The 25,732-nt window shown below is 39.9% G+C and overlaps 2 protein-coding genes across 10 annotated transcripts in view; one reads left to right on the forward strand and one right to left on the reverse strand.

Annotated features, from left to right (window-relative positions):
- Nucleotides 1–1,664: 1,664 nt before the first annotated feature.
- Nucleotides 1,665–12,910, reverse strand: LOC120501256 (Sjoegren syndrome nuclear autoantigen 1 homolog). 7 transcript variants are annotated; one of them, XR_005627248.1, is made up of 4 exons: nt 12,773–12,909; nt 11,429–11,857; nt 7,982–8,015; nt 1,665–7,295 (listed from the first exon to the last, which is right to left on the reverse strand). XR_005627248.1 is itself a non-coding variant. In XM_039707248.1 (3 exons), the coding sequence occupies exon 2, from the start codon at nt 11,814–11,816 to the stop codon at nt 11,472–11,474; it is 345 nt and encodes a 114-aa protein (XP_039563182.1). In that variant the 5' UTR covers nt 11,817–11,857; nt 12,773–12,909; the 3' UTR covers nt 1,665–8,012; nt 11,429–11,471. The 7 variants fall into 7 exon arrangements, 6 of the variants coding, with proteins under 6 accessions (XP_039563182.1, XP_039563174.1, XP_039563208.1 ...); XM_039707248.1 differs by having other exon boundaries at nt 1,665–8,012; XM_039707240.1 differs by having other exon boundaries at nt 1,665–8,015.
- A 1,783-nt stretch (nt 12,911–14,693) lies between these two features.
- Nucleotides 14,694–25,732, forward strand: part of WAC (WW domain containing adaptor with coiled-coil) — a 55,532-nt gene continuing 44,493 nt past the window's right edge. For all 3 annotated transcript variants that reach the window (XM_039707714.1, XM_039707729.1, XM_039707722.1), the window contains exon 1: nt 14,694–14,909. In XM_039707714.1, the coding sequence (XP_039563648.1) occupies nt 14,771–14,909 (139 nt within the window). In that variant the 5' untranslated portion in view covers nt 14,694–14,770. The remainder of the gene's footprint in view (nt 14,910–25,732) is intronic.

Genomic DNA, 25,732 nt, shown 5'->3' on the forward strand with positions numbered 1-25,732 from the left:
GCAAGTACTACAGACCCCTTCTGCTCAGTCATCTTCCCACCTTTCCTGCATTCACTTGCAGGGAATAAATACATTGTGACGTTAGGACATCCCTTGGAGTCTCTTTCAGCCCTGAATTTGCTTGCTCCTCGAAGATTCCTGGTTCTGGGAAGCACATGTCAGGTTAATTCTTCTGGCTGCTGTATTGGTGCTGCATGCTCTCTGTCAGGAGTCAGCAGCCCTCCCCTCCCCTGCCATCCCACAAAGCTTCCAGCTTCTGCTGGCCTGGAAGCTCCACAATTCCATCTCCAAACCATACCCTGTTCCCTGACACTTGCAGATCACATTGAGGCTGGATTAAAAGGGGCTTCCCTGACAGTTCTGCGTAACCCAAAACGACTGTGGAAAGCTGGGTGTAGTTGATAAAGGTACCAAGAGAGGAATTTGAAGTATAGAAAGCCAGTTATGTCCTACAGCCACAGATTATGGGGCCTTTCTTGGAGCCATCACTGCATCTGACTTGACTGAAGTATAACATGGTGTGAAATGTGCAACAGGACTTTGACCATTACCAGCTTCAGGCACTGAAAAAGACACACATCAGGCCAAGCACGAAGTGTGAGTGTTGTTAGATCATGAACAAGATTTAGAATTGTTTGTATTTGCATTTCTGAGCCTTTCTACTTGCTTTTGTGCTTTCAGCCTTTTCTTTACAAGAAACAGAAATGTAACTTCAGAGGGTAGGGGGAAGAAACACAAAGAAAATGCCCAGCTTTCAGGAGCCAGGCCTCTGAGAAATGCATGCAGAATCCTGACTCTTAAAAACCACAGCAACAGCAAGCAGGGCACAAGACCCACTAACCTTTCAGTGAGTCTTGTGGCATAAAATCCTTGGGCACCTATTAAATTCTAATATCTCAAAACTCACTCCAGAATTTTAAGATTATTTTTTGTTACCTTCTTAGCTCTTATACAGGCCACAGCACAAGAATCAGAAGTTTACATTCTGAAATCCAGTAATACTGTACAACTACTTTAGTTAAAGGGGATTTGTGCTCCTGCTAATAAGATTATTTTAACCACAAGTTACATCATAGCTTCTCAATGTAACAATCCCAGTGTAGCAGAGGTAGCATCTAGTAGCTCAATCAGCTATTATTTATTTAAAAGACACTTAGACCTGGCACTTAGGGACATGGTTTAGTGGTGGGCATGGCAGTTCTGGGTTAATGGATGGACTTGACTACCTGGGAGTAGTATTTCCAATTTAAATGGTTCTGTGGCTTTTGATAGCTCTTTAAAACATTTGGCTGTGCTGTCCCAGGACACAACCAGATGCAGAAGTTATCTGAAACAAAGGCAAGCTCCATGTAAGGCAATATGCAAATTCTAATTTAAATCTGCAAAGTCAAGTTACACTTCCCAATGTTTAGCTGCGTCTGACTGTGCCAACACCTGAAACTATAAAATATTTATCAGCTAATCAAAGTTCAAAGGTCATCTTAATGTCTGAGAACCAAGCCTCATTCCCAGCTACATCAGTGTGGTAACACATGTAGTAATACACAGCATAGTAAACTGTGGAAAAAACCATTGTACTTAGAAGTTGTAGGTTGAGTTGCATACCTAAATAACAACATACTTACATAAGTAATATATGACACGTATATATTATACACATGCAATATAAGTAAAAACATATACTGCTTTATTATGTTTATCTAAAATAAGAAAAGGAATTTTAGACTGAACAAGTCTGAGACCAAAAATCTATGTTTTGGACAAGCAGTACTTGCAGCCAAGAATCTGCACATAGGAGTGAAGTTACTGAAGTATAAAAGGTCTGCAATGACCTCTTTTCCTTACAATGGCAGCTTGCTTTTAGAATTTGCATTATGAAAATCTGTTGACAAAAAATAAATAAATAAAGGTTCCATGGAGCAGCTTTAGCTGCCTCCTATGTGGAACTAGCTTTTCTTGAAGCCAATTAACCCATTTATTATTATTCAAAAGAATTTTTTTTTCTCAGCCCAATAATGATGTAGGAGGAAGCAAGTTAAAAGAAAGAAAAGCCCTCTCACTTGCTACTCTTGGAGGCAACCCAGTCTGATTCAGACCATGGCAAACAGTTTTGTTCTTTTGTGCTTTTCCTTGTCTTTGATGGAGACCAATACCAGATACTGCCCTGCCCCAGGTTCTTTCACTACATTATCAGAAGTTTGCCCTCTCTTTGTCAGAAATGAAATGATGCACTCTAATAAAACAGCGTCTGATCTGGAGGAACCACTTTGTCACCAAGACTTTGCTACCAGTAAATAAAAATGGAAACCTTTATGCAAACCAGCAGGACTTCAGCCAGCATGAAAATAACCGAGTTACTGTCCTCGTTCAAAAATTATTTGTGTCTGGTCACCCCAGACAGCAGGAAAAGCAATTGTTCCCTAAAACATTGTAAAGGTCTCTGCAGACACTGTTGGTACCCAGAGACTTCACAGCATGCAGACTTTTAATTGCTTCTTCTTCTTCTCTGCACACAAAGGCATCTGCAATGTTTATCTGTAGCACATCTTAGTGGGGAATAGATTAGGTTGTAAAATAGAGCAGGATTGCAAAGAAAATTGCTGAATACATACAATGCCTTGACGTAACTTTTTCCAAGTAGCCTTATTGTGCTACCCCACTCTGTCTTAGCACATATTTATTAATTTGCAATACAGCTCACACTCAGAGCTTTGAAGAAGACACAGCTGACCTATAACAGCTTCCTCAATGAGATCATTATCTGCAAGATCCAGCACTCTATTCCTTTTCCTCTAATTTCAAGTTATAACCTTTTCTCAAACACAGACCAAACATTTCTGAAACAAACTCACATCACTCTGAACACAGCCTTAATACAAATTAAATTACAGCATCCCACATAGACCTTTATCTGCAGAAGACTGTACTATTTATACTCAATGACAAACAAAATAAACTTCTGTTCTTTAATCTCCATGGCATATCAGGAAAATTCTCACCCATCCATTGCTTTGACCTACATCCTTTTTTTAGGATGAAACTCAGATCAGGTGTCTGTCATTTCTCTGGAATATAATATTACCACCCCATCCAATCATAACTTTTAGGACACTGTCAAATTGAATGTAATCTGTTTATCATGCAAACAATTTTCCCAAGTGTGCCAGAACATGTCTGGACAATATCAAGAAAGTGAAAGCATCTCTGACCCACCACATGTCAGAAGAGCAGCACATTTCTGGTCAGCAGCTTGGGGTAACTAAACACATGGTGAACAAGGAGCTAGGAAATAAAGGCAACAAAAGCTGTTGCAGGAGGAAGATGAGAATGGTGCTACAAATGATGGCTTATGTGGAAGCAAGACTGTGAAGACTACTGAAAAAACAGGGTACACAGCCTCATGCAAGTTGTTAATGTCCAACCCGTTTAAATTGTCTTTTCTAATGGCAGATAATGCTGAAGTATTAGACAGCTTTCTACCAAGAGCACTCCATACTTATGAAAATACTGAGTATTTTTACATATACATTTTAATGTATGTGTGAGTATATACACACATATACATAATATGACATGTGAATGTATGAATACTGCTGTGAGGGGCCACCTGTCCTAGGTTCTTAATCTGAATTCACAGAGCCAGCTTATTTTCACTATGGAAGAGCCCCATCTCTCCAGATGTCTAGAGTTCCTCCCTTGCCATGCTACTTCAATCCATTAACCCCAAACAAGCTGTGGTGGAATGTGGCTGCCTCACAGCCTGCTGCTGTTGTATGTGCTCTGTATGCTGTTAAACATGGACTAGAATTCAGACCTCCCACTATCTTTAAGCATCCAGGAGCCTCCATGCCTAAAAAAACACGGTGGTCTTTCATGAACTAGTATAAGGTAATAAGCAGCCTGATAAAATAATACAGTCTGTAAAGACAAGGTACCTGAAAAAGGTTAGGCTTTGAAAGGTAATTAATTAACAACTATCATTAAAAGTTATTTCTGTTTCTCTGCCCCACCTCCTACAGATCCCAAAGCAGCGGCTTGAAAAGAGCAGGTCTGGAAAGTGAAAGTGGCTGCTCAGGAGCTGGGATACCTTGTCATGCAGGGTCTATCTATGGAGGAAGGAGTAACACATTTAAACATCATCATCAAGCTGCATGCAATGTGGAAGAAGCAACAGCAAAAAAAGTGTGCCTGTAATCAGTTATATCTATCCCTACCCCAACACACAGGTTGAGAATGCATAATCCTGTCTGTTTATGTCAAAACACCAAACAGGACATGAATCCCTGGGAACCAGTCCAAGTCAGAGCACTCAATTAAGGCTGAAAAAGCAAAGCCTCTATTCCCAGATCTGTCCCTTATTTGGGGCAGATTACTACTGAGTGTCACTGTCAATCAAGGGGATAAAGATATTAACATTCTCTGTGAGGTACTATGTGATCAGTTCATTGGAAGCACTTGTTTATATATCCTATGTAAATATATCTATTTATAGATGCATCATTTCTAAACACTTTTAAAAACAAAACCAGCATGGCATAAAACCAAATTTTGTTTCAGTTAAATGGCTGCTGTACAGGTAGTTTCCTTCTGACATGCTCAAAGAAAACATTCTCACATGCACACCATGAATGGGTATGGCAGAGTGCCACGGGAGGCCTCAATGGAATACTTCATTAAAAACAAACAAACAGCAAACCGAAAGCACATTCCAAACCCAGCAAGCAACACTTCATGCAAATCATTTAAACTAAAGGAGCCATAAAGTTTGCAGCTTGACTGAAGGATTAAGACTGCATTTAACCAAGAACTCTGTGTACTACACAGTGAATACCAACAACTTACAGGCTTGTGGGCTTCAGTGGAACTTGGGCGTCTGTATTTTTGGTCACAGGTATTTGAACTTGAACAATCTGAATCTAAAGCAAGAACACTTCTAGGCTTCAGAGAAAAGCACTAAAATGTACAGGATTTTAAATAAATATCCTTCTCATGGAGTCATGTCCCTAAGTCAAATGTCACTAAGATGCAGAATTCCCTGACTTTCAAGAACAGGAAGAGGTCACACTTTTCTAACAAGTTCAGTGACTCCAGAGTGTACCAGATTTCCTAAGTGTGTCTACAGGGCCACCTGCTTCTTGGCAGGGCAAAACAACCCTCACTGAGCCCAGTTCTGCAGCAGCTACACTGCTTCCAGCTGTACCTGAGCTCCTGCCTTTGAAGATAACCTGGCTGCAACTGGGTATCACATTCTTTGTGACTGACAGCATGGACTGGGTTTTCTTTCTTTCTTTCAGCTTGGTGGACCTTACAAGAAGGCTAACAAGGATGCTCCTCTCTTTCCAGATGGTCTCTGCTAAAAAGGCAGCTCATCTTCCACCCCATGTTCCCTGGCATGGAGTATCCATTCCACTCATGCTAGCATCAACTCTTGAGGAAGACTCAGTATTTAACAAAAAGTACCTTGGATTAATGAGTTACAGCAATTAATCTCACTCACTACAAGGCAGTGAGTGGCACAAATGTCTAGCAGGATTTCTGTCACTGAACAACTGCAAAACCATTGAAGAATTACTACCAGTTTTTTGTTTTAAATGCCTGACAGCATATGATTCCTCCCTGAATACTAACTACATTAAGAAACATATAAAAAACAAACTCTCTCATGCTGAAATTCAACTTAAAGTGCTCTTACTGTATAAGGAAAAAGAGGTTTTAAGAAAGTGCAAGCTTGTAGAATATGATGAGATTTTGTGTCAGGAACTGACAGACATGCCTGATCAGAATCTTTTCAATAATCATATAACAGCAACAAATAGTCCTTTGATCTAATTCTGAATACAGACAGATTTGAAAGCCTTTAGGAAAGAAATATGATACTTTTTACTATGTTCAACTAAATCAACTATATGGCTTTTAAAAAAATGTAAATTACGAATCTGTCATGGACTATGAGGTAAATAATTTTCTAGAAGTGTTCCCATAAATCCCATATCAATGGAAAATCTCAAGGCAATTATGGGAGCTGACTGAAGCAAGAGAACCTACACATATGAAGCTCAAAAAATAAGACCTGTGAAGATTTAACTTTAAAATGCTCTGTGACCAATCTATCAGGTTTCATAATTTTAAACATTTTTCAAAATAGGTGTTAAAATTTTTTTTGCCTCTTTGTTTTATAGTCTCTAACACTCCTGTGGTCTAAGGCTGAGAGGAGAAGCCACCCCACAAAATTTCACAGGCCCTGAAGTGAGGTGTTAAGAGAAAAAAAGCTCCCATCACAAGTAGTGGAATCACAATTAATCCCACCTCCAGAGCATGACTGACAGGACTTTTTTCAAATGCCTTTTCCTGAACGTGATCTCTGGCTACACATGCTTGTTTTCCTCTAATATGGATGAATTCTTTTCTAAACGTCATATTTTCCCCATTTGTGACATTCAAATTAAGCATACTTACAAGTATCATAAGCTTTGTATCGGGTCACAATGGGTGTGCTATGATAAAATGCATGTAATTTAGACTGTTATTTTCCATTGTGCTGCTAAATAAGACATCCAAATTTACAAATTTTCTGTAGTAGTTCCTGCAGCATATCCATAGTCTTGCACAAACAGGTAAAAAACCCCACAAAGTATTCCACCCCACAAGATCTTGTAAAACTACTTTTCAAAACCACTACAAGATGGAAGTGTTCTACTAGCCCCAGTTCTACTAACACCTTATTTTTGTCAATACACATTACAACAGTGCACTGGTTTTCACACAACCCCACAAGCTGGAGCTATGAATGACCATACAGCTCCCTGCTCTGCAAGCTTGAACCTCTCCACGTTTGATCAACACCTAACATGCAAGTAGCTGGGTTTTACAGCTAGACAGTGAACCAAACTTCATCTGAAACCAACTGAGGTAGACAACCATCAAGGACTACTCTAGGGTATCTAATAAAATCAGACAGATTTATAAGTAGTTAAGGGGCAAAGAACAAAAAACCCATCCCAAGTTTAAAAAAGACATGGGACACCCAAGAAGAAGTGGCCACAGTGCCTGACTCCACCCCTGTAAAACAACAGACACTGACAAAGCAATTGGTGCACAAATTAAATCAAAGGCTAGCCTGTCCTCCACCCAAAAAAGAAAATATTTACATCTATATTTAAAAACACACACATACATTAAAGCTAGAAGAGCACTCTGATTTTAAGAAAGTTTGCCTATTCATCCATTAAGAAAACCACCAACACACAACAAATAAATCAACACTAAAGTATTTATTAATAATTCTTTGCTTATTCCTGAAAAGGAAGAAATTAAAAAAGAAAATTAATTATAAAAAATAACTGTTTTGTCTACTTCTTGCATAAAACCCCAAGAATCTAGGATCTGCTCAAAGTTAAGGTAACCGCCAAAAGCTACACCTTATCACTCAAATCTCTCCTAACCAGCAAAATCATCTAAGGAGTAATAGATATTGGTCTTCTGCACAAGACTCATCTGTATGATGAATTAACTGTAGGCATTTAATCCTTTGGCTAGCAAACTTCTGAATGTTCTTGTTACAGAATTACCAGTTCAGCTTAATCCACTTACTCGATTTGGAGTGGAATACACTGTACCCCAAGACCTAGATGGAACTGATCCTCAATTCTGAAACAGCAATCCAAGGTCCAGTCACCTGGGTTTAGACTACAGTTTGCTCCTTTGTTTAAATGTACAATTCTTTGGGTATTTGAAGATGCCTAATCTTCCGGGTCTGAAGAATTCCTAGTCCAAGGAAACAAATCTCTTGCATTCACCAAAAGCCAAAAACATGCCCATCCTCTGCCTAAACTCTCCAAGGTCAATCTGACATGCAGACTACATCAAGTACACACAGAACTGGAAGTTCTTAATAAAATTTGAGCAATTCCCTGAGGACGGTTCATAGGAGAGCAACCAGGACAGGAAACAACATCCTGTGTGAGCCTGGCAGCACACTTACCCAGCAAACAGGAGGCTCAGATCCCAGTCTCCTGCTGGAACAGAAAGAAAAGACAGAAAGAGAAAACAAAATACAGATTGCCTCTTTTGCTGACCATCCATGGGCTTAAAGGAAGGGGGAAAATGTCCAGAGTTCAGATGAAGCTCAGATGATTCCTAGAATTGGATTTATTGGGTAGTGAGAACTGTAGGCAGTAGCTCAGTACAAGTACACTTAGAGCAGCCAGAAATTAGGAGAAACCCCACCTCTCTATCCTACCCCCTCACACTCCAGTCGTCCCTAACCAGGACTTCACATCCATACCTTCTCTTTATTCCCTACCCTTAAAATTAGCGTGAACCCTCCCCCGAGTCCACTCCATTTCTGCAAGGTGATTAACAGAAACTGCGTGTGCGAGGCACCTGAACCACAGGGTAAGCACCTTTGCAAAGGGACAGCAATGGGGTGTGAATGGCTGCTGGCAGAAGCACTTCACCCAGCGGTTCCTACAATCACCTCCACACAGAAAATTACTTGTACTCCAACACACCACCCACAAGCAGTTTCTTTGGTAACTGCCAAAAATCTCTTCAGTTTACTTGCAAGGAGTCAACAGTCAAGTGTTTTGAAAAAACTGTTGATCACTAGTGAGTTAAGTGCTGGGCACATTTTCAAGAAGTACTGCTATAAAAGAAGGGAGTCATCAGATCTCTTCCAGTTATGTTCCATTATTTGGAAACCAGGTAAAGGTGCCTTTACATAAATTCAGTACTTTAGACAACTGCTCTAGATGCATTTCACTAAACCTCTGACGCAGGCACAGGTAGGAGTTTCAAAAACTGTCTCCTCATACTAAATAAGACACAGAACATCCAACACAGCAGTTTAGATCAGGAACCCAACTTTTGTCTGTAAGGTTCCTAGACTGTAAGCACTCCAGTAAAGCACCAGGTCAAACTGAGAGAGTCATAAGAAGTCAATATAAAAATTAAGTTAGGAGTAAGTATGATACTTTAAACGTATGACCTGCCTTATTCCAGGTAAACTTTCTGTTTCAGGCTATCCCTGCAGAGCTGCTGCCATCTGCAAATTATCACTTCTCTTCCAGCAACACTTTGGACCAACTTAGTCTGCACGTCTTCTGAACAAAGTGGTTTAACAAAAGCTATTCATGTCAAGATTTATAGAGTCTGAAAAGGCAGTGAAAAAAGGTTACCACTTCAATAAAAGGGTTCATTTGAATAAATACAAGATATAATGCTAAATATTATTTCTGAGTAGCAACTCTACAGGTGCACAATGACTGCCACGCTAGGGAGTTATTCTAAAAACAGGCAGGCCCTAGAGATCTATTATTTCTCTCCACTTTTGAATGTGAATTTAAATGGAAATTTCAGATTGGGATCACTGAATGGAATTCTACCAACATTGCAATTTTTTATTTGAATGTTGGGAGGCCCCCATATGTGCATAAGTACTAGTCAACAGTTACATTTTCCCCTTAGTTTAGTAAAAAAAAAAAAATCAAGCATCTCCAGCTATTTAGTTCTGACACTGTAATAGCTACAACCAGACATAATGCCTGTGAAGTAGATTTCTTTAAAGTCTTATAAGGCTTCTCTTAGAGCTTCTTTAATTTTATCAGCTTCAGTAGAACAAGAGGCATTATTTACGATTACTCTAAGGCTAACAAACCTGTAATTATTGTGTGAGACCAGTACTAGAAATTAACTGTGCTGTCCTCCATAAACAGATTTCTATGATACAAATTTTCACAATTTCCAGTTCCAGTGCAGCTAATAAGAAGCAGCAGCTAACATCTGCAACTCAAAGTTCTTGCTTTTTAGTTAGTATTTTTTCTGAATCTTCCTATTTCCAGTAAATGAGTTACTACTATGAGTCTAAGGGCAGACAGATTGTCATAAAATGTACAGTCAAATAAATCACTTTTTTGCTACTAAAAATAGCAAAATTTTCGTGTTTCCCTTCAATATAAACAAGGTGGTCCTAAGTGCTGCAGTACTACAACAGCAATACCCCTGAGATAATGCACTTTTATCACCTGTGCATGACCCACTGGGAATCCCCCAGAGGGAAGCCCTGGAAGTGCCATACAAGTAAACTGTGATTAGCTCAGTCACACTCATCCCTGATTGCAGCTTGGCAAGCAGAACACAAAATTTGTTCCCTATTATCCATGAAGAGCTATTACCAAAACTATTCACATCTCCATTCCCTCTACACGTGCACCTGACAGACACACCACTATCAAGTCAGGAGATTTCAATTGCACTTCTTTCAATTTAGTCAACTGGTATTGAATGAAGATTTGACAAGAGGGAGTTTAAAAAGTTACTGTTGTAAGACACAAATAAGTGGGACAAAATGCACGTGTACGTGCACACTGCTGAGAGAGATTTCTGCAGAACAGAGTTCAGCAGAAATTAAAACAGCATTAAATTGAAATTTATGCCATGCTGTTATGTCATCCCTGATCTCTAAACTAAGTTCTATTTTAATGTCCTCTGTAAGAATGGCTGATAGCTGCAAACCACTTCTCATTTTCTTCTTTCACCTCTCATTTGTATTTCTTTCACATCACTTCAGGATATTCATTATTCTTCACAACCTTATTACAATTATTTAACAAATCAGTATAGAACTAAAAGGCACTAAAAAGGCTTCCAGAAATTCTATTACTGGCTTTTAGCCAGGATTATCTTCTTTGGTCTTGTGTTTACCTCTGTATTTTTAACTGGACCCCAAAGGTATTTCAGGACTTCTAGTTGCTACTGACACTTTTTTCATACCCCCAAATGAATTACTGGTCCAAGCATTCATGGTGTAGCTGTTTTCCCATCTGTACCAAACCCAACTTTCACTGCAGCACATCTCCTTTCTAAACAAGGCTTTGAAGAACAGCCTCAGAAGATGCACGAACCACATACAGTGCTAACTTTTAAGCCTCCATGCCCTGCATCACTCCTGATTTCTCACCTTATCATTATTCAAGCAGGCAATTACTGTGAAGAGGGCTGGCTTTGTCCATACATCACACAGAACTCCAAGCTCCTAGAGGAAGCTGAATAGCTCATTTCTACTTGGTCCCAACAGCAAAGCCTAAGCATTAGTAAAGTCACAACAAGTAGTATCTGACTGACTTGCATCCACTAGTTTTCAAAGACTAATTTACTGGGAGCCATCTGAAGTCAAGCAATAAAACATGCCTTTTTCCTAAGCCTAGAAGCACAATGATGTCAAAACTGACAGTCTCCCATTTGCCTCAACTACCTAGCTGCTATTTTTGGTAGTGTTCAGTTAAGTAGATTTTTTAAAGCAAAACGGCAACTTTATTTCAACTATTTTCTAGTGCATTTGAAAATAACAAAACATACATAAAGACTGGAAGAAAATCCCTCTCTGCTTATACTGTGGCTGTAAGGTTCAGTGGCTGACCACGTTTCTCACCTAGTGGAATTTTAGCACTGCAGAGTCCAAACATTTGACTGTTTCACGTTATATTGGTTTTCAGATCTGCTGAATGCTTTAAGCTTCCCACTTCCTTCTTGAGGACATTAAGTAAAGTTCTAGAGCTGTCCAAAATCTTCATGTAAGCAGCTTCAGTTTCAGCAAGTATTTTATCAAGCTCGTTCCGTGAAGCCACTTTTTGGGCTAGGTTTTCACATACACACTCCAGCTGCTCACTGAGGACTTGGATTTCATGCTGGAGTTTATTCTTTTCCTCTTCTGCTTGCTGGATTTGTTTGTTCAGTTCTTCTTTTTGCATACATAAATCTTCAATGCATTTCACTAGTTCATTATTGTAACCCTGAAGAACAGCTCCCTGCTGAGTCATCCTGCACTCACTCCCTGAAGTCCCCTTTCAGCAATGGCCTTCTGCACTCAAATTAAATGAAAACAAACAAACAAAGAAACAGAACAAAAAAATCTGTAAGATGTTGCCACGAATAATGCTTCACTAGCACAGATGGAGCTACCTGGCAAGGTTCTCTATTTAAGGTTAATGTGCCCATTCTCAGATGTGCCACCTCTTCCCTTTTCAGGAGGGGGTGGGAGAAAATTTGGCAAATGCTCTTAAATCTTCACTGAAAACTGCTGGCCCCTATGAAACTATCATAGCAATAGCATCAAAGTATTTATGATATTTTTTTATAATACCTTTACCCAATCCTGAACACAGGATGCTCTGTACCTCAAACTTCGAGGGCCTGGTCAGAAATAAGCAAAAATCACAGAATCACAGAATGGTTAGGGTTGGAAGGGACTTCTGGAGATCATCCAGTCCAACCCCCCGGCAAGAAGGGTCACCTGGAGCATCCAAGCGGGCTCTGAATGTGTCCGCAGAGGGACACCCCACGCCCTTCCCGGGCAGCCTAACCCAGCGCTCTCCCACCCCAACCCCCCCAAGTTTCTTCCTCATTCTGAGGTGAAGCTTCTTGTGTCTTAGTTTACGGCCATCGCTCCAAGTCCTGTCACCGGGCACCACCCTGAGGGGCTCAGCGGGCACCGACAGCACCAGGGAATCTTCCCGCCCGGAGCTTCCCAGCGCTGGGGTGACGCGGATCCCGTGTGCCGCCTCTCACAGCGCCGAGAGCACCCCGGGGCCGCGGCCGAGCCAGGGACATTTTAACACGCTCCTCGCCGCAGAGCGCGGCCCCGCGGAACACGCGCCGCGCACAAAATGGCTCCTGCCTGCACACCGAGGGCCCGGGCGGAAGGGGAGGAGGGGGTAGGTAAGAGGAGACCGGCCCATTCCTAGCTTCCCCCCGCAATTCCCGCTGTTGCCCCCACCTGCCTGGCAGGATCGCGATTCCTCCCCACCGAGGGAGCGGCTCTGCCAGCGAGGCCGCGCTGCCCTCGGCTAAGCGTGCGCCCGCCAACGACCGCGCCGGCCCGTGAGGGGTCACGGAAATACCCGAGCGCTTCCGAACGCGGCGCCGCCCTGACGGCCGCGCGGAAACGTCTCTCCGGAAAAACGCGATGTTTTCCGAAGACAGGTAGCGCTCGCAAGAGTGGGCCGAGGCGGGAGGGGCAGGGAGGGCCGAACGTTACGGAAGGAGCCGATGTTTGCCGAAGGGAGGGACTGAAGGGCGTCGTGCTCGGCGGAGGCAGCCGATGTTTGCCGAAGGGAGGGACTGAGGGGCGTCGGGCTCGGCGGACGCAGCCGATGTTTACCGAAGGCAGAGTCGCCCGAGAGCAAAGGGGACAGAGGGGACGGAGCGCGTCGGAAAGAGCCGGAAAGAGCCGACGTTGACCGAGCGCGGCGTCGCCCGAGTTCCCCGGATGTAGTTGGAGCGGCGGCGGCGGGCGCGGCGGGGGGAGGCGGTGGCCGAGTCGGTGCTCCCGGTGTGTCTCAGCGCGCGCGGGGCCGAGCTGCCAGCGTCTCCCCTCTCGAGGCGATGGGCCCGTGAGCGCCGCTCCAGCCGAGCTGCCCGAGCCGCCCCCTTCCCCCGCCCCTGCCCCCGGANCGGGCCCGGGGCCGAGGTGCGGAGAGGCGGCGGCGGCCCCGGCGCAGGCAGCGGGGCCCCGGTGCTCGGCCGAGGCCTACGGGGCCGGGGCGAGCAGGAGCGGCCTAGTGCGAGCCGTGCGGGGCTCGGGCCTGGAAGTCGGGGAGGGTGCGAGGGGCGGGAGAGGGAGCCGGGGTCACCTGCGGTGGAGTGGAGATCCAGGGGAGGTGAATGGTTTTTTTCTAAAAACAAAAGGAGTCTTATTCTTCCACCCCCCCCCTCCCCTCCCCCAACCCCTCCCCAAAGTCCTTTCTTCTCCCCAAAACTGCTTCTGTGGGCTATAACACGAGCAGGCACGGGTTTAGACCCTGACTACCTTGGGGTTGTAAGTAAGGCTTAATTTCTGCAGTTGCCAGCTGCTAGGCATATTCAGAAGCCATAAAATCCTTGAGTTACTAGCAATAGCTTCAATTTCTGTAAGGTGGATACTGCACTTCTTTGCTGTGTCTACTGAAGAAACCCAATTGTCGAGGTTTGAGTCTGTGGAAAGCCATATGTTGTGATATTGCTCTCTGTAGGCCCTAAATTGAACTGTTTTACTGCATTTCCGTGTATTTGGATCACTGGAGTGCAGTAGGGCAGTCCAAGGCAGCTGTCAGTGACAGTTCACATAAATGTAAACACTTGCCACTCAGGAGTTCACAGAACCAAGCAGGTCAGAGTGAGGCAAAACATGTAATTTTTGGTTAAAACTTTAGAATGAGTTTATATGTTTAGGCTCCCTAGAATTATTTTTTTTTTAAATTACACGTGTTACAGGGATGTTAGTACTGAAAAAAAATCACAGAAATTCAAGGTTATGGTGAAACCAAGTGGTCTTGACTAGAGTGTGGAGGACATATTCAAAGTTGACACTGATTCAGTGTAACTGTAAGTTTGTTTTCCTAATGACAGGTGGAGACTAGTTCTTCTCCCAAAAGTGGGGGAGAACTGTGGCCCATTTACTGCTGAAAGTGTGTAGTCCATCAGTGAAAAGATTGAGAAACTAGGTTCTTCTTAACAGCGAGTGTTGCTTTGGATGTAACAGTGGGAGAAATTTGTTGAAGTTCTAATTACAGAACGTGTTGCTTTAATGTAGGTAATTAAAACTAGAAAGACTAATGCTGACTTTTTTTAAATAGGAAATGAAAATTAATTAACTTCTAAAAGTACTTTTGAAAGAGAAGAAGAAATCCCAAAATTCTGTGTGTAATGTGGATGGCTGTTTTCCTGTGATCTGTTTCAGGCTCTTAAGTACACATCCAAGGGTCACCCCAGTGGTGGTGATCACCGTCATGACAAGATGCGAGACACCACGGATCCTTCACCGCCCAACAAAATGCTGCGGCGCTCTGACAGCCCTGAGAACAAATACGGTGACAGCACAGGGCACAGTAAAGCAAAAAGTGTGCACACTCACAGAGTTAGAGAGAGGGATGGTGGTAAGTTATCTTCAACAAACTTTTACAGTCACTAATTTCTCATTAAAATTAGTCATTATCACTCAGGTGATGTCTTACACTAAATGTGCCTCGTACTCAGCTGAGGGTGACTGCAGTGAACCCAAAATGGGGATTTGATTGGAAGCAATCATTGAGGCAGTGTAACACCTATTAATTTTCTGTTCTTTACAGATATGGTAGCTTTCCTTACAGCCCCAAAGATTAAATAAAGCCTTTTTAAACGTAGTTTAACTAGTATGTCTCATTTATTAAGACAAACTGCAACATTTGATAACATCAAATAGTTTTCTGGATTTTTCCTTAGCAATTAATATTGGCTGTTTTGCATCCTTTTTAATAACTTTGTGTGTTGTGGTGCTGTACTGGGTAGGTACATGCTCCATAGACTAAACACAACCAGAAATGAAAAAAGCTTCTTTGCATTAAGCTGATATGTAGAACTCTTAATAGATGACCAAAGGTAGCACATACTAGAGCCTTTCTTGATAGGAGCTTTTAGAACTGTGTTCACAGTCAAGTCAGCCTCCTGTGTTTTTCCAGGTTTATAAACAGTAGTAATATCCCCAGTATTTTTTAACTGATCTTATTTTGTATCCCTGCTTCCTAGGAAAAGAGTAGGATTTTCCAGGTAATAAAGAGTGTTAGGTAACAAACAGAGTTTAGAAAATTGCACTTGCTGTCTGAATTTTCAGAAGTTCTTTTGTTTATTGGTCATTGTGTCAAGGTACAAGGTGAAGTATTCAAGTAGAGAATGTGGAATTTTAAATCAGTGCTTCTTTGTTCTATGTAAAGCTGACAAACTCTGATGTACATACACATTTATTGCTGCACTAGTTTTACTTGATATAATAGTTATAGTAAAATAAAAGAAGTATCTTTCAAGTACCTTTTTAGGACATACTAGTTTAAGCCTACAAATGTGTTCATGGGTACCCAATTCTTATAAATCCTATTTGGTTTTCCTTCTTTGACTTAATGCTGAGGCTCTGTAGACCACTGTTAATGTCACAGAAGTGTATAGATGCATTATAAGAACATGCCTCTTTTGTTAATACACTGATTTTCATTGTATCTGGTAATAATTGAAAGTGTAGTAATTTCAGAATTAAATGCATGTGTGATGCCCATATGCTGCTATTCTCTGCTACTTTTCAGGATACAGAGGTGTCCTCTTTTATTTTCTGTTCACCTGTCCAAAAATTAGTCCCACATTCTCCTGCAATTCTATTCAGTTTTGCTACAGTTGGTCATTTTTTCTGCTTGAACATAGCTGCATTTAGTGGAATCATGCATATATGAAAACATCTGGAGGTTGAGGCTCTATGTGGGGAGTGCTTCTTCTTATTTGTGTGTTGGAAGTGTAAGATAGAAGAGATATTTCTGCAGTCCTCACAAGGTCCAGCTGGATGTAATAGCTGGGGAATGGTCTGAGGTGTGTATGCATGCAGTCAGGATGAAGGAAAATGAATTATTTGTAGTTTTGTGAATGAAAGGAACACCATCCCACATTACCTTCTCCTGGTTGTTAAGACAGTGGAAAGTTTCATTTATTCTCATCTGAAGGCAGGTGTTTTCACATCATGTGTTAACAGACTGGAAGAAGGAAGTAGTCTTCCAACAGTCTAAGGGAAATTACTAATTTTTAAAGTTTAACATTTTTACTGTTTGATGTAAATAAGTTATTTTTTTGTGTGTGCCATTAGTAAGGTTAGTTTGGCCACAGTTTCACCTCTGTAAAATACAGTTAAAACAACCAAAATTAGGTTAAATCCTCTGTAATGTATGTAGTAAACCAAAGCTGAGCAAATGTGGGCAGAAGGGTATTAATTTTTCTTTGATATACTGAATATTTCTGTCAGTATGAATTGAAGGTAGGTGTTAAAATATAGGTGAAATGCTCTAGTGTAATGAGCATTTGCATGTTGCTAGTAGGCAAAAGACATAATAAAATAATTTACCATTTTATCTGTCTATTGAATTACTCTGAGGGGTTGCTGTTGATATAGTATTGCCTTAGTTTTGCAATTAGAGATGTACAGTGGAAAAAAGAAAAACATTACAAAGTACTAACATTTTTCATCTAAGCCTTTATATGACCAAGAACTATTAATTTGCTATGATACTACTATAATTGCCTGTCTTGTTTTCTTTCTGCACTCTTTGTAGAGGAGGAAAGAAGCTGAGTGGTTTTTATTTTTTGTAATTGCTGTGCATTATTTTAATTTGGATCTGCTCAGTTTGAAACTACTGCAGGTGTTACTGCCTTCCTGTGATCTAGCTGAACTCAACAAAGCAAATCTCATTGAAACATCTCTAGTATTTATTTTCCTAAACTGAATTAAAATCCCAAACGAACAATCTCTTCTCTCATACCTTAGAAAACAAAACGGAACATAAATGTGGAATGTTACTACTGAACATGAAGCTGATTTAACTTGATCTCTCCCTCTCATCTCAATGTTTGGAAAGAACTCCTATACATCTCTTAGTAATTTTAGCTCTGAAGAGAAACAGGAAGAGTCAGTGGTATAGCACACTGCTTCAGTCATGACTGGTTCATGTTTTTGTGGTAAATGCAGAATGTCATTTAAATGTCATTTCACGATGTGTGTGCACATTTAAAATATAAGCAGGAATTGATTGAAAATTAATTAGTCAAAAATCACAGAACTGCATCCTGTTAATATCCTTAGTATGTGTATAAAGTATTTTTTATAACAGCTTATTTTAGTAATATTCATGGCAGAATCTTTTGTAGAATTGTAATCCATGGGGAGAAATTCAATTAAGGTTTTAGAACGTGTTGCGGGTAAGCCCTCCATACAGTGCAAACAAAGCATTTTTCAAAGTTGCTTACTGCATGGTTTCTGTGGAAAGAGACTGTGTACAGAGACAGTCATTCTCTGGAGAGGGACTTCCAAGTTTACCTTGGACTAAACACCATGGAGTAATTGCAAGCTTTTGTCACATTCCTGGTTTCCTAAGAGCACTTGTACATGCAGCATATCAAAAAGTGCCTTAACTTCGTTCTTGCTTTCGGTCCCTGTGCATGGGGGCATTGTCTCTGTATGCAAGTGTTTGAAACATAATGAGCAGCTTCTCCCCCTCAGTGCATCTCTTATTTATAGGTCAGCTGCTATAGGCAAGTGTGGGGTTTGAAGAGATTAGGGCGTCTTATGAGACCAGCTCAAGTGTGAAGTTTCTTAACAGTAACAAATAGGGACTTAAAGCCAGCATTGTTTATGGGGAATAGAACTATGAAGGGCCTTGTAGATGTGGAAAAATATTTCCATTAAAGAAAAAGGGAAATACAAAGATTTGACAACTCTAATTCTTGAAGAGGGAAGGCTGTTGTACTTCTTTTAAAATGCATGAATGATGAGATACTGGTGTCCAGGAAAGAAAATAAAGAGGCCAGATAAGTAGGGTAGCTTTGGGAATAATGAAAGGGAGATACATAGCTATAAATATATATAATTTAAAAGTAAAAATGTTAGATGCAACCCTTGTTATAAAAAGGGCAGAGGGTGTTTCTACTTAACTGTCTGGAGCAGGATGACCCACAGTAAGATACACAGTGGAACTTTATGCAAACAAGGTTTGTTCACTTAAGCCACCTGTACTCAGTTGTTTCTTACTGTGAAGAAAATACTGTGTGTTTCACTCCATTTCTGTTTAAGAGACTTTGAAACTTTGCTTCATGCCATGGTCTTGCTGAATTGCTTAAAATAACGACTGGGGAGTGTAAATGTATATAGCATGAAATCTTCTGCTGAATTGTGTGCTTTTGTGCACTGTAGGCTCTTTTAATGAAATTAGATTATAACTTGTGGTATTTGAATTCCAAAGTATAATTTAAGCATTGTGACTGTTTCTTTTGCACGTGAGTTGTTGGGTTTTTTTTAATTGGCAATTAAGAACATTTGTTAGTGAGCACTGTTACTGACAAATGCAGTTCTAAGATTAAAAATCTTACTGCTATTAGAGGCTGAATTAAGTATTTTAAATAATGAGTTCCTATTTTTATCAAAGTGGTGGTGGGAGCTTCTGTCATTCTTTGTTGGCTTGCTTTGTTTCCACTGGTTCCTGAAGGAGTTCAGAGTCCTCATAGCAAAGAGACAGCAAACAGGCCTGAACAGAGAGCTGTGTTAGGTTCCTGTGTTGGCAGCCCTGGCAGTAAAAGGGAACTGCTGATTAAATTAGTGTGATCATTGACTAGTGAAACAAACAATGACCGGGGTGTTGGGGCAGCTACAAGAGAATGGAAGATGCTCAGGCAGTGGGCTTTGTAGAGAGGGAATTGCAGGGTAGGTGGAAAGAGGCAAGTCTGAGAGCAATGGAACATAGTGAAGGGTTCAGGAGGAAGCTGGAGTAGATTCCATCTATGTAGTTATTATTAACTGCTGTTAATGTTAATTATTTGTTACTCTGAAAACCATTTAATCACTGTAACTGTATGGTCAAAGCTGGAATGAGAAAAATCCGATCACAAAGGAGAGTGAACTCTCCATGAAACGTGTTTTGAATGTCCCCCAACAGCCAAGTGTGGATCTAGTGATTCACTTTGCTGTTCCCTGAATATTGGCTGTTGGGATGGCTTTAAAGGAGGTATGAGTTGGCTGGTTTGTTTTTTTAAGAAAAATAGAATTGCTTCCAGGATCATTAATGTTTTAGTTTTTCTTTGGATTTAAAAAAATCAGGAAAAGTAAGTTTCTGTTTTCTGATTTTGTAAAAGCTTTATTTTAAAGTTATATTAGTTCTCCTGCCTTCTGACAGGGTTTTAATTCAAAGTTTGCTTTCAAATTTAGAACTTCTAGATAGAAAGTAGCTTTCCATTTACTCAGTGTATTTGGTAATATTTCTGAGGTGAGTTTTTGTGGGATCAGTTGTATAGACATTTTTTTGTGTTGCTCTGTTGTGAGGATCTGTAGTAGAAAAGAAATTGAAAAGTATGTGCTTGTAGAATCACAGTAAAAGATCTGGCTTGTGTTTATAATTTTAAATCTAGAGGTTTAGAATGTTAATATTGAAAATTGATTTTGAAAAGTACCTGCAAAGCTTCCCTTTAGCTAGGACAGAATGGAAGATAAAACCCCCTAATTTTATATTATTGATGTTAGGTAAGAATTGTGATATTAATATGATGATGTTAAATGCAAAGTCTTTATTCATGTAGGTGGATGGAGTCCTCTGCTTCTCTTAATGAAGTTCAAGTATCTGGTGTAGGTTGCTAGAGTAAAGATGTATTAGTGTGAGACTTGATCTGAAATGGAGGATACATCAAATGTTAATAAGCAGAGCTATTTGTTTGTTACCTGTTGATGCAGCTCCTTCCCAGCCTCTGTTGCTGTTAGGACTTTGGGAATTTTCACTTACTGTTTTTACATTCTTTTATATGTTAGAGTATAGAATTCAGATGTGTAAATAGCTCCTCTGAAGGTTTCCATTTATAGTTGTTCTGTTTAAGCAAATATATATCTTTAAGAATTCATTGGATTGTAAATGTAGTATGTTCAAGTCAGTCTGCCTGCTAGACCTGGTAGCTTTTGTGCATGCTCAGATTTTGTGTTTTGGAAAAGAGAAGATAACTGACAATATACAAGATTTGGTGAATTTGGTTGTTTTTGGTATGTGAGCTAATCAGAAGGGAATGATTTTTATTTAGCATCGTGCTGTAACATATGCTACTTGCCTGTGACTTTACAGAAATGGAATATGCAGTTTACTAAAGTTGTACTTTTGGGTTGCTTTTCTGCAGATGAAAAGAAGTAATGAAAACTTTTCATTTCTGATGAGCTGCCTGCTAGGCTGTGGTCAAGATAGCAATTTGTAAACTATGTAGCATTTTGCTCTGCATTCCCCAACGGCCCCTGATCATAATTATTCCTTTACCATGTTTTGGGGCATGTCTGCTTTCTAAGAGAAACACTGTTTATTGGCAATTTACATTTGTTTTTCTGGCCATTTCTACCTGTTCAGTGTAAACAAGTATCACTGAAGCTGTGGAGAACTTGGAAGAGAATGCTCTGCCTCTGTTTTGGCTGAGAGAGGAGGTGATTCTGTAATAACTTCTCTGTGAATAATAGTAATTTAATGGCACACAGCTTGCAGTGGTAACTGCATTTGTTTACAAAGTCAGGCTTTTATGCAATTTCATGGGCATTTTGAGGGAAAAACCTCTTGCTGTACGGAGAGATCATTCCCTGTGTAGCTCTTCAGTAAGGATTGCTTCTCTTTTTCTCCCTGCTTTCAAGCTTGTGAAGTGAGATGTGTGTTCTAAGGCACAAATTGTACTTGCCTGCTAGCTGGAAGTAGACTGATGGAATACTGTTCAAGAATAATCAGAGTGAGTCAGATTGGAAGGGGCTACAGGGGTCCAAAGTCCCTGCTCAAGCAGGGTCATCCTAGAACACATGGCACAGGATTGTGTCCAGATGGTTCTTGAATCTCTCCAGTGAGGGAGGCTCCACAACCACCCTGGGCAACCTTCTCCAGTGCTCGGTCACTCAGGCACTTAAGAAGTTCTTCCTCATATTCAGGTGGAACTTTTTGCACCACAATTTGTGCCCGTTGCTTCTTGACCTGTTGTTTGACACTGCTGAGAAGAGCTGGATCCATCCTCTGACCCCCTCCATTCAGATGCTTGTAGACAGTGATGAGAGTCACCCTTGGTATATCCAGCTGGAAAGTCTGTCCTTCAGGTCACTGAAAAGGGAGATAAATTTTTGAGCAGATGACTCTTTTCACCAGGTGCATTAAGAGATGTCTGTTAAGCTTTTGTGGCTTTGACTTACCTTTTGTGCACATATGCATACATGGTGTTTGAAATTAATAAAAAAATGAGGCCTAGAGACCTGTGATTAGGCCCTGTAGTACTTTGGAATAATCATCTTTTCCTTAATATGACTCTTGTTAGAAAGGAGAGTTGCAAAGGAACAGTCTGTCAAAGTTTCTGTTGCAATGTTAAAACATAACTTGTTTTGTTTCTACAGTAGAGGTATGATAAAAAATGACAATACCCTCCTTTTGTCATCACTCAAAAAAAGAGAAGTAAAACAGCATTCAAGTGTTCATGACAAGGAAAAGGCAGCCAGAAATATGAAGAGTTTGCTAAATGAGCTAAATTCTCTGTCTTTGAGGGGCAGCAGAAATCTTCAAAAGGTCTTTTTTTGGTCTTAACTTTAATCATATACTTTTCTGATACCTGTAAATATAATTTCTGTGACCTGCCATATATATTTAGTAATGTCAAGCTTTCAGAAAATACATCTACAAAGCAGATTTATAGTTCCATCCCAGCTACACAGATTAGTTCCTCTGTGATGATTTCCCAGATTTCTTAAATATTGTGCTTTTTTATGTTCTCCAAAGTAACAGTCTTCCTCAGTGTTTTTCAGGGTTTGTTACTGAGGTTTTTGGAGCAGCAGTTATCAATTATCCATGACTATCAGTAGCAAAAACAGGGAAAGGAAATTATGGTCTGTCATGATCATCTCATTTTTATGTTTCAGATATACCTATTCACTCCCAAATGTGGAAAAACCCACAACAAATGTTTTTTTTTATTAAGGTATATAATAAGTAATTCATATTTGTGCATAAATTCCACAAAAAAGTTAGGTAATGTGATCTACCTAATTTTTTTTTCTGCTGTGTTTATTTCACATGATTATGTTCTTCTGGATGTGTGTTCATGCCAGCTGTGCCCCTTGAATAACATAGGGAGGAGTTTAGATTTCATCTAGTTAAGTTGTTTGAGTAGATTCCTCATTCAGACACCTGCTGCTGACAGATTAACACAGACTTCATTTTAAAAACTGTTCATCTGAAAGAATGCTATTTCTGCTTGCTTTAATGTAAGAAATAGTATGATCCTCTTCAAATTCAAGGAGTATAAAGTTCACCTCATCCTGGCTAGACACTTTAAGTAATAATGATTGCAGTTTTTGTATAGTCCTTTTGAGAGTATTTACTTAACTAAAGAAGTAAAATTAGACACTTAGGCAATCGAACAATATAAAATAAGATTTTGAGTTTCTAGACATAACTACAGCTCTCGTAAAGAGGCTTATTTTCCTACAGTAAGGTAGTTCCAGGAAAGACCAGTTGAATTTGATGTATGTATTTAAGAATTACTTAATGGGAAGAGGGATGAATTGTCTTGTCACCTATTGTGCTTTAAATGCTTGAAAGCTGTGTTGCAAAATACCATTGTTAAGGTGAGCTAAGCTTTGTTAAGCTGAGCTGGGCAAGCCTGAAATGAAGCTCTGAATCTGTTTGGGATTTTTTAAAAAACACACCACTCTATATATTTATTCTTAGGTCAATCCTTGCTTGCCATTTTTGCTTCCTCCCAGAGCTGTGGGCCAGCATTCCTTTATTATTGAAGAATTTCTACATGGCAGAAAGTAATAAAGTAATTTGACTTGTTTTTTTCTTTTTGTTTTTGAGTATTACTAGCATCTCTTCAAAACCAATTCCCAGTTGAAAATTAAATAAGCATGAAATTAAAATTATGCTTGCTGGTTGTCTATACTGTAATAAATACACATGGCATAGTATGTCCAGAACTGAAAATGTATTTTGTCTAAGCCTAATATTTTCTTGAGTGATATAAAAATGTAGTGACCAACTGCTGCTTTTAATACTAAATATTTTCAAGTTAGGTTTCTCATTTGTGTGAAGAAATAACATGTCCAGGAAAAAAAGAGTAATCTTTCTGAAAACAGAAATATTCCAGAATTCTTTATAGGCAGATCAGTCAATATCTAAATTTTAGGTGAAATAATGCTTTCTCTGTTTTCTTGACACATGGACATTGCTGTAGTCTTAGAAGAAAAGAAAGTTCTCTTCAAATAGCAAATATTAGTAGCACTCAAGGAATGATCTGGTGTTGAAGTGGAGGTTGGTTCTTCTGTTGTGTTTGATGTATCTTAAGAATTTGAGAATCTGACTAACAGTTACTGTTTTTAAGACACATTTAAGAAGGTCGATAGATGGTGCATTTTCTTTCTTGCCTTATTTTAATGTGATTAGACATTGTTTCTGCCACAGCTTTCTGATTAAGGATTTGGAAGTGTGCTATGTGTGACTAACCTTTTTGCAGGATTGTAGTAATGTTTTGTAACAGAGACTCCCTTTTTTTAGTACTTCTACAACACCATGTACTTGTTGAATTGCTGACTGTCAATAGTGTATGCTCAGTGTATCCTCAAAAATAGCTATCCTCAAAACATCAAGAGAAATTTGAGAGTTGCTAAACAACCTGGCCTTGTTCTTGGTTAACCTTATTTTTGCTCAGTGGATTTTGTTAGGGAGATTAAGTTGTCATATCTTAATTGTTTGGAGCTTCTGAGTGGGTGTGCTAATTAGGTGCTGGGGATACATAGGAAAAGGGGAAATAGTCTCAGAGCTGTGTTTGGGCAACTGCTTTTTTTTTGTCCTTTATAAGCAGGAATTGTTTTGCATGACCCCTGATTTTAATCGAAATACAGTTTGTGATGACTGGGTTATGATGTGTCAGTCTTTCACAGTCCTACTCTCCTGTTTGTATTCTGAAAATATTGAAATACAGTTTTTGTGGAGTGTCTGCATTTGAGTAACTCTCATCTGATGTGTGTTGATAAATATCAGTGGTTCTTCCAATGTTTTATGTTCTTTGGGAAGCTCCTTGAACAAAAAGTAAAATTTATGATGCTTGCTCCCTCCCCCTCCTGCAGTGTTAAAGGAATTGTTATTCATTTCTGTATCCCTTGAGCCTAATTTTCATGAAGCATTTGAGTATGTGCCTGTTGCCCCAGATGACTAATGTGTTGGGTTTTTTTTAAATGTCTTGAGTTGTCTAGTTTTTCTTGGCTTTTGAGAGTAAAAAAACCTTCTAAATTTGGAATTATCTACTGAAAATTAATGTGAATCAGAAATAGAGAACCAGTCTTCTGCTTAATCTTAGTTGATGAGTTTTGTGGAAATGTTGCTGGAGGCAGGGAAGTGTTTGGTGGTGCTGTTAGATTTCCATCCCTGAGCTTGACTCTCTTAGTGCTGTATTACTGTGTGTTCAGGGGAGGCTCATTTGGGTTTCGTGGTGTCGCTGAGGGGGTCTTTGAAGGGGGAAGTTCAGTCCATTGTCCATTTGCTGAGCTGATCCATATGGAGTTCAGATAACATGGTTATTAGTTTGTGGTGAGGATCCTAGCTGTCAGTTTAACACATCTGGTTTTGCATGTCATAATAATTAAAAAGTCTCTATATGAAACTGTTAGTTGAGGTTGGAAGAACCTCTCTTGGGCAGTCTCTGACACCGTATTAGAGATGTAAATGTTTTGGGAGCCACAGTCCAGAATGAAGGCAGAGTTCAGCTTTTTCTCAACCTGTCTCCTTTCTTTTTAGAGCAATGTCCCACTCCTTGTACCAATACGGTCATGTTAATTAGTGTTGCAAGCTTAAAAATACTTGAAACTGTCATTAGTGATATTGAACAAGGATTTTGGTTTTTAATTAAACACTCTGAAATCTTCTGGTGTCATGAGCCAGAGAGTTAGCAAAATGACTGTGTTGCTGAAATTCATGGTACTCACTCACGTTTTCCATGGGTGAAATGTTTAAGCTGCTTTTTTCAAGTCAATTGATCTCAAATGAAGTGCATGTCTTAGTGGATCTTCAGCAGTGTTGAGGATGTTGCTAGCATTTTTTATTTTATTAGGTAACCTGAACCTAAAGGTCCCTGTAGGGAGGAAATCACAAACATTAATCTGAAGAACTTGTCTACCCATAGTTTTTAATTCCACATAAATCCAGTTTGTACA

This window comes from Passer montanus, unplaced genomic scaffold (assembly GCF_014805655.1).
Source record: "Passer montanus isolate IOZ18808 unplaced genomic scaffold, ASM1480565v1 scaffold10, whole genome shotgun sequence".
NCBI classification, from domain to species: domain Eukaryota; kingdom Metazoa; phylum Chordata; class Aves; order Passeriformes; family Passeridae; genus Passer; species Passer montanus.

What these genes read in the sequence shown, in the direction of transcription:
- LOC120501256 (XM_039707248.1), bottom strand. Translation starts at nt 11,816, where the DNA reads ATGACTCAGCAGGGAGCTGTTCTTCAGGGTTACAATAATGAACTAGTG.